Below are 9330 nucleotides of genomic sequence, written 5' to 3' on the forward strand. Positions count from 1 at the left end.
AATTAAAATTGTTAAAAACTTTTTGATTTTTTAAGAAGAAATGTTGATCAAAGTGATTCCAACTTATTGAATTAAAAAAAAAAAACTGAAACTAACTTTAATACCGATTTTAAAGCTTTCAAAACTCGGAAAAAAATCCTGATTTATTTGTCAGATAAATTTAAGTTAAACTTTTTCCAATTTTTTCTCATTTTTACTGTACTTAAATCTACATTTTTTTTGTTTCCAAAAACGAATATAAAACTTATTGCTGGGAGTTGAAATGTGTTGAAAAATCAAAATTATTGAGTTATTTAATTTTTCCTAATTTTCTTTTCTTTATAAGCGTAGGAATGTAAAATATTTAGAAAAAGTATTTGTTACTAAATCGACAAAAGTGATTTTGACTGAAAAAGTTTCAAATTTGGCTCAAAAGCCGTTTCTTGCATTTACGTAAAATTCTTTAAAATTGATGAGGATTTATTAAATGGTTACCGAACGAATAAAAAAAAATGGCTAAAATTCTTTGATTTTTTTAATAAAAAATGCTGATCAGAGTGATTCCAACATATAGAATTAAAAAAAAACTAAAATTACCTTCAATACTTTTTCTTAAAGGTCTAAGACTTCCTAAACTTGCAAAAATTCGAGATTTATTCGTTGTGTTAGTTTAAATAGTTTTTTTTTAATCTTGTTATTTTTACTGTATTTTTTAAAAATTGTAGTAAAACATAGCTTTCTCTATACATACAGGGTTAGTCACGAGAGGGTTATTTCTAAATTTGTATTTTGTATATTGCAACAATTTCTTGATTTCAAATTTTGAAAATAATTATAACTAAATCCACGATAGCTGTTATTAGTCTTGTCTCTATGACATTAAAGCAAAAAAATCATCTCTCAAACGATGCGACATGTTTTGTTATCGTTTACCAACCGACTAGGCGCATGTTTAGAAATCGATGGTAGACACTGTTATTTAATTTTTCGTAATTTTCTTTTCTTTTAAGCGTAAAAATGTAAAATATTTAGAGGAAATATTTGTCGACGAAAGTGATTTTGACTGGAAAAGTTCCAAATATGGCTCAAAAGCCGTTTCTTGCATTTACGTAAAATTCTTTAAAATTGATGAGGATTTATTAAATGTTTACCGAACGAATAAAAAAAAATTGTCTAAATTCTTTGATTTTTTTAATAAAAAATGCTGATCAGAGTGATTCCAACTTTTAGAATTAGTTTAGTTAGTTTAAATAGCTTTTTTTAATCTTGTTATTTTTACTGTATTTTTTAAAAATAGCTTTCTGTATACATAATGTGAATTTAGCAAAATATTTTATTTTTGTGTTGAATTATTTATTTTTTACTTTGTTTCATTAAAAGTTTAAAAACAAACTAAAATAACAAAATGTAGATATTTAAATTTTTATAAAAAATGACAAAAATTTTCAAAAATTTTATATTTTTAACCCTGTTTGATAAAACTGTCTTAAATCAAATTTAGGTTAGTTTGGCTATATTTGAGAAAAATAAGAAAAATTGAAAACAAAAGAGTTTAAAAAAACCTGATAGACGACATGATGAAACGATTGGTTTTATTTCGACACAAATATTTTAAAACATTGCAAAATACATAAAAGAAATAAAACTCGTTTTGTTTTTAAAAAAATATAGAAAAATGTTAAAACATAAAATTTCAGGATCTGTAAATAAAAAACTCCAATAAATTTTCTTAATCAAAAAACAATAATTTGAATTTTTTTAATTGAGTTTAAATAAAATCATTTCTTGTTTTAAAAATAAGCTTTAACATAGACCTAAATGCCTTTTCGTCTACTTTTAAATGTCAGGAAACTAAAAAAGAAAAATAGAAACCTGGTTTGGATTTTTTTTTGATAATTTCCCTCAAAAAATTTAAACCAATCAAATCTTTTAAATTTCTGAGAACGTGTGCTAAATTACCGCGAATCTGATTTGATTGACATATTTTTTTTTTAATTTCCCATAATAATGAAAATATTTTTGTAAATTTTGTTTGGGAAATAGTCTGCAATTTTTAGCTATTTTTAACCTTATTATAATTTCGAAAAAAATCTGTAAACAAGTTAATATTTAAGAATCTCAATCAATTTACGTCTCAAAAAACCCGTCGTGCAATTAACATTTCGCCATGAAGACATCACAAAAAGGCCAAAACGGTGCATTTTTGCAAAGAACTTGACCGAACCTGTCCTATCCTTGAGACCTCTTCTAAGGACGATGAACACCAACCCAATGGAATGCCCATAAATCCCCTCTTCTCCCAAAAACCTCTGATTGTCCAATGTCATTAGCAAGCCGCATCCTCTACAAAAGCCCAAACCCGCCAAGAAACCACTTTCTCCTTCGGCAAGGTCGCAAACACCGGGCCAAGCACCAGCAGCAGACGTGCCTTTTTCCTCCACGAGTTACCATGTTTCGTGGTCTGCTGCTGTCGGCTTTCATTTTGGGCACTTTTGCCGCCGCTGGGCCCTCGGTCCGCAGCGGGGCCCAAACTGCAGGTCCGGACTGGTTCTAGTGCTTTTCTAGTGACGTTTAATGGGGTTTTGTGTCCGCAGATTGTCCCAATTGCATCGACGACTCGCTACCTTCGGCCAACAGGTGGACTATGCCTTTACTCAAGCTTGGAGAGAAGAGGTACTATCTAGGGATTTTCTTCAAGGTGAGTTTGCAAGACTTGGAAAGCTGGGAATTCACTTTCTAGTGGTTTTTGTCCAGCTTTCGAAACTTTTTGCAAAAAAATTTCATAGATTTATATTCTTCTCTAATCTAAACATGCATACAAGTGTTGGGCAATATTAATGCGTTTTGCCTCCGGCCGAAGACGTAATATTTTCGACTATGCCCGAAAATTTCTCCACAATTGTAAGTCTATCTGATCTGACGTAACAATTACCAATTTCTTCAATACATTTCCTTTGAGAGCATCCTTAACCTAGATTTCCACAAAAAAATGTGAAATGTGGCTACTGGAAAGATGCATCGAAGTAGCTCGTCAATTTTTTGAAATAAAATGTCAATAATAATTACTTTCCCATTTATTTATTTTCAGTAGAAGACCATTTTAATTAAATCTAATTATAGTTGAAATTTATATTTATTTAAGCAAATTTGTGTAAATAACAGGCAAATGTGATCAATTTAATTAGACAATGATTTTTCAGGGGTTTATTACACAACTTTGTCGGGATAAAGCAGTGAACCGTGGAGTCGTTAATAAATAAATAATCGAAAGTCTGTTTCACTGTTACGATTTATTAGAAATTTATCTTTGATCATTTTGAAATATGTAGTAAAATAAAAATTTGCTTCGTTTCACAATTATTTTTTTTAAGCGGCACAAACAAATAAAAATTATTAAAAATAAACCATATTACACTTTCAAAGTGCGATTTTGTGATTTATTGTATGCCTTGTCGAAGTTTCTTAATCAAAAAGTGAATAAAATGTATTAAATTAAATGCAAGTGTGAATCAGGAAGCTTCTACTTTATGAAACCCAAAAAATCGTTAAAAAAATGTCGAAAATTGCCTTAATTTTTTTAGATACTTCTAGTAGGTGAATTGTCTTTGGATTTTTTGAAAATTTATATAGTAAACGTGATTTTTTTCGTTTGCAATAATTTATTTCTGAAAGTTGACAAGTGTTGAAAAATCAAAAATATTCATTATTTTGATTTTTGTTAATTTTCCGGTTTGTAGAAAAGAAAAAATAAAAAAAAAGAAAACTTCTGAAGTTGACTAAAATAATTCTGACTGAAAAAAACTGAAATTTGGCCTAATAGCCGTTTTTGTGTTTATGTAAAGTTCTTGGAAATTGAAAATTTATTAATTAATTAAAATTGTTGAAAACTTTTTGATTTTTTTAAGAAGAAATGTTGATTAGGTAAAGTGATTCTAACTTATTGAATTACTAAATAAAACTAACTTTAACTAACTACGAGTACAGTATAGCTTTTAAAATTCATGATTTATTTGTCAGATGGATTTTTTAAACATTTTTCAATTTTTACTGTACTTAAATTTGTATTATTTTGTAATTTTTCTAATTAATGTTAAAATTTATATTTCACAGGCTAATTAACAAGCAAAACTGTAATTTTTTTCTGAATTTAATTTGAAAATGATTTTTTAGGGATTTATTACACAACTTGTTGGTCGAAACAAAGCAGTGAACCGTTGAGTCGTTAATAAATAAATAATGGAAAGTCTATGTTTCACTGTTACGATTTATTAGAAATTTATCTAAAATTTTGATTATTTTTTTCTTCATTAACTAAACTTTTTTGAAAAAATTACATCTTCAAAATCCGATTTAGTAATTTATTGCAGGGCTTGATGAAATTTCTTAATTAAAAATCGAACTAAATACAAATTATGGATAATTTTGCCTTTCTTAGATATAATTCAATAAAATCTGAAAAATACGAAACTTTTTATTGCATATTTTTATTTATTTATGCCAATTTTGCCAAATGTAGTGCTTGATTTTTTATGTATTGTTTTATTTATTATAAACTTTTTTAAAACAAGCCAGATTGAGTTCAAAACAAGAACCATAAACAATTAACTAACCTAAAGTTCTCACATCAATTTTATTAAAATACATAGAAAATATTTCTAACAATATTTTTGTGTTCAATTTATTAAAAAAAATATTTACATTTTGTTTTTTTTAAACAAATTATGTGTTAAACTGATTTTCCTATATCTTATGAGAATTGTTGAGACACGAAAAATTGAGCTTTTCTTTGTAAAAGTCCCTCTACATTTAATAACCAAACAAGTCCGCGCAGAAAAAATCTAATTAATTGTCAACAAAAATTAATTTATTCCAAAAATCTCCATAAACAGAAAAACTGGTCAAGGTATCACTCTGATGACCACAGAATCGTGAAATTTTTCACCTGTTTCTGAAACTTCCTGAAACCGTAATGTCAGCTCACGCATAGAATCCACTTTAATTCATTTTTTCACGCATCTTTGTTACTATTCGAAATAATTATCAACAAATACGGAAATTGCGATATCTGAAACATCTCTCTCGACCGGTTTCAGATATTTCTGCTCATCGTGAGGTCAGTTGAGCAACGACAAAAATGGCATTTAGGTCAACCGAATCGCGTTAAATAACTCTTTGCTGTACAAATTTGATATAAAGCGATTTATTGTTTGCTAAAAGTGCTAACAAATTGGTGATTATTTAGGAATTAGCGACGAATTCCCGAAAGTGAAAGTGAAAATATTCACTAATCACCTTGTTATAGTTTTTTTTATTCATAATTTTATTTTAAATCCCCCTTTTCTCATCCCTAATGAGTCGCACATGTAGTAGGTTGCTATAGAAATGTAGCGAAATATGCACGTAACTATGGTAACAAAATGAAAGTCGTCATAGTAACAGAAAATTCAGTACGTAACTATGGTTACAAGATAAAAATCGTCATAGCAACGATAAAAAATTTAGGCCAGTGGCGGGTAATCACAAATCACAAAACTACTTGATTGTGAAAAAGCAGACAGGTGCGATAATTATTTCGCTTGTGAAATTAATTAGTTATAATTCGATTTTCCATCCGCAGGCAAACTACTTTCGAGCCACGCAGTATTGCAGATTTCACGGTATGCATCTAGCCAGTATAACATCGCAGGAGGAAAACGACAAATTAGAGAAATACATCAAAGATTTCGGTGAGTGAAAATTGATCTCTTTTATTTGGTAATGTTAACTTTTCCAACCTTGACGGAAGTTGGAAAGTGACTCATTACCAGTGGCGGCTCGTCAGGGGAGGCAGAGGAGACAGGGCCTTCGGAATGAAAACAGAAGTTAAAAAAAAAATAATTTACTAGAAATTTAATTTTTTTTGACTATTTTTGAATCGTAAATTACAATTTTATACAAGGTGGAATTTTTAACTGGAATAAAATTCATAATTTGAATATAAGCGGTTTTTGTAAAAAATCTTGAAACAGGTCGATTTTTATTCTTTCTTGTGCATCATTTGACATATCTGTTTTCTGAAATGCATAGCCACCTATAACTTTTTTTAATGTAACGGTATGACAAGTGACACCACATTTGACAGCCCAGTTTACAAGCAATACAACGCACTATGTTTTCTCACCATTTTCAAAGCCTACGTGATAGAAAAGTATAAACAAATTGTTAAGTTAAATACTATTTAATGAAAATAAATGTTTAAAATGAGCACCGTTTTTTTCCGGGCAAATTGCAAATCAAAAGTAACATGTATTTCTTATCTTTTGCAACATTTCGGGTGATTTGCCTAATTTTATTCTTAGAACGTTCTTTAAGGTTCTCAATATTGTTCGATTTCGTTGCAAATCAGACTCGAGATGTTGCAAAACTTAAGGAATACTTGTTACTATCGTTTTGCAGTTTGTCAGGAAAGGAATCTTATGCAAATGTAAATCCATTTTGTCACATATGTACATCTCACTAATATTAGAAATTTAATTTAACAATAGCATAACTAAATTGAAAAAAACTAATTCCTGGTATTAGCATTTTTGTCAATTTTCAAATAATTAATTTTGCTTTGTTTCTTTTAATTTCGATGACTAAAAACAGAAATTTAATAGATAGTGACGCCACAATGATAGTTATAATAAAATGAATCAGAACAAACAAAAAATATATTACATAATTTATTAAAAATTGTTATTCTTTTTATTTGAAATTTTTGCAATTTTTACAGAAAATTACAAAATTACAGTTTTCAAACTATTTGCTCTACCGTTCCGTAGATGGCATGTCTCTAGTCAGTTCCAAAATGTACCACCAGAAGAATTTGTCGCTTGCGTACACCGTTTAAGCAAGTTTTCAAATGAAAAAAAGAAAAATTGAATTTTTAAGAAATCCAGTAAACAAATTGTTTTTTTTTTTTTACAATTGGATGTTGTTCCTGAATTAAATAAGTACCTCACACACACAGTAACACAGAGTTTTATTTCATTTTGAGTATTTGTAACTGTTAGAGTTTTAAAGTTTAGCCCTAAAATGGCCAAAAATAGAGGTTTTTTTAAATTTATTTTTAAACGACACGGACAAAAAATTTCAAATTAATATGTATTGCTGCTAAAGCCATCAAAATTATGATATTTTTTTCAGGATTTTTAAATAACGGTTTATTTTTTTATTCAATATAGTTCAACCTTAATATCCTAGTTTTGCCATTAAATCTAGTAGCTGTTTTTCACTTTCCATGGGGGAGGAAAACTTTCTACCTCCCTGAGAGGTTTTATATATTTTTATTGTAATTTTGACAGATGATGGAGGTAATTGGCCGTTTTCCTTTCTGAAATTAGGATGGAAAAACTTACTTATACAGAGTGATGAAAAAAGGCGCCCACGATTGAAACAGGCGCGTCCTTTTTTATTGAAACATTGTGACCATCATTCCAAAAATAGTCTAAATAGATTCTTTTTAAAATTTAAACAGTTTGTCTAACAGCACAAAGCGGCAATATTGCACAAATTTCTTTTACTAAAAAACTATTTCACTCAGGTATTTTTCGTATGTAGGAAACCTTTTTGACTTTAATCGTTCAAATTTCACAGAACAAACAACATTGAAAATTGATTTTTTTGTTGCTACCGTTTCCAATAAATTGAATATTACTTGGACATTTTCTGTATCCTAGGATATTTGCAATGTTGCAACATTGATAAATTTTCTTTGGAGCCAAGAAATGGTATCCAAACATCTTCAATAAAGCTTATTTCAATAGACTTTTTACACATTTTTTTTAAGAACACCGTCAACAGTATCAAAATCTAGTCTTTAGCAATGAAATTATTTTAAAACTGTTAATTATATAGATTTCTCTTTTCTAAAAAGGAAAGTCTATATCTTACTGATAAGAGGACAAATCCAATTTTGGTCTTCAAATTCGTCTTTAATAAAAGATCACTTATAACGTGTGGGTTAACACGGGCGCCTTTTTTTCATCATACTGTATATACAGTTTTGTAAATTCCTGGCATATTAAATATGAGTGGATAACTGGAACCGAAACACAAAAAAAATATTTTTTTGCCCTTTTTTTAAGTCATGGTGAGGAAGCATGGTTTAAAACTGTGGTATGACAATTTAAAAAAAATACCAAGGGCAATAGAAAGACACACTTAAAGTCAAGAACATATTTTTGAGTAGCAAATTACATCTCCAGGGTAAATAAAATATAGCCACAAATGTAGATTCGGCCCTGCAAATTGAAATTAATAAATTCAATGAATCGTTAAAAAAAACTGAAAAATTTTAAAAAGGTTACTCGATTTTTGTATTTTTCTTTTAAAAGTTAGCTTCTTGTGGTCAGCAAAGCTAAGAATCACACGTATATTTCTATTTTTTTATATAAAAAAAGATCTGCCTCCTGTTAATAAAAGACTACGAGCCGCCACTGCTCATTACTTACCTCTATTACTCACCTCTAGGTATTACAACCCTTGTTTTTTACTTTTTTACACAAAAATGAATTAAAATCCGTTTTTAGGCCTCGGTCATGAGCATTTCTGGACTTCTGGCACGGATTTGGCCGAAGAAGGCCACTTTTTCTGGATGTCCACTGGCCGTCCCATCACCTTCACCAACTGGAACGCCGGCGAGCCCAACAATTTCCAATATGAAAACGGCGAGGAGGAAAACTGTTTGGAATTATGGAATCGTGACGGCAAAGGCCTGAAATGGAACGACTCGCCGTGCTCGTTCGAAACGTACTTTGTCTGTGAAGTGCACCAATGAAAGTGATACACGTTTTTATTAGTGATTTGTGTTGAAATTCGGCCTGGGACTTGAGAGAAAGACGGGCCTGGACTGAAGTGCGACTAGGATGTAGATATTTAATTTTTTTACCGATTTTATTAGAGTTCGTAACCTAAGTCATAATTCTGCAATGTATGATTGTACAAAGTCGAATAAAAATATTTAATAATTGCGAGGGTTTTAATATTGATTTCGAGGGTAAATCCTTGGCGCGATGTTTATTTTGGGACCTTATTGGTTGCTTAAACCGAGAGTTATCTCAATTGATGCGTCACGAGCAAAGTTAATGAGTTTGCGTCATGTGCAAGTGCAACTTTATTAACACTGAACACAATTTATTTGGTTGTGAGTTAAATGTTCCAGTTTTTTAATTTCTTCAAAAGAATTAATGTTTTTTTAATACAGTTTGTCTAAAAGTGACTCAATTTATAGCCAAAATTGTTTTTGTATCATTAAAGTGTTCAGTTTTTCTAGTTTTGTATTTATTTATTTACTAAAAATGTTAAATAAAATGCAACAAAATAAGAAAA

The 9330-nt window shown here is 29.4% G+C and overlaps 1 protein-coding gene across 2 annotated transcripts in view; it reads left to right on the forward strand.

The window, feature by feature from the left end:
• Positions 1-8970, forward strand: part of LOC123003865 (C-type lectin 37Db) — a 23818-nt gene extending 14848 nt beyond the window's left edge. Inside the window, exons 1-4 of one of the 2 annotated variants that reach the window (XM_044396908.1) lie at positions 2285-2516; positions 2574-2677; positions 5597-5705; positions 8532-8970. In XM_044396908.1, coding sequence (XP_044252843.1) covers positions 2300-2516; positions 2574-2677; positions 5597-5705; positions 8532-8779 — 678 coding nt within the window. In that variant the 5' untranslated portion in view covers positions 2285-2299 and the 3' untranslated portion in view covers positions 8780-8970. Of the gene's footprint in view, positions 1-2284; positions 2517-2573; positions 2678-5596; positions 5706-8531 lie in introns of those variants that run through there. The other variant, XM_044396900.1, reaches the window with a different exon arrangement.
• Positions 8971-9330: the final 360 nt, after the last annotated feature.

This window comes from Tribolium madens, unplaced genomic scaffold, assembly GCF_015345945.1.
Source record: "Tribolium madens isolate multiple individuals breed KSU strain unplaced genomic scaffold, Tmad_KSU_1.1 Scaffold_11;HRSCAF=98;Tcas5.2_LG3b, whole genome shotgun sequence".
Classification (NCBI taxonomy): Eukaryota; Metazoa; Arthropoda; class Insecta; order Coleoptera; family Tenebrionidae; genus Tribolium; species Tribolium madens.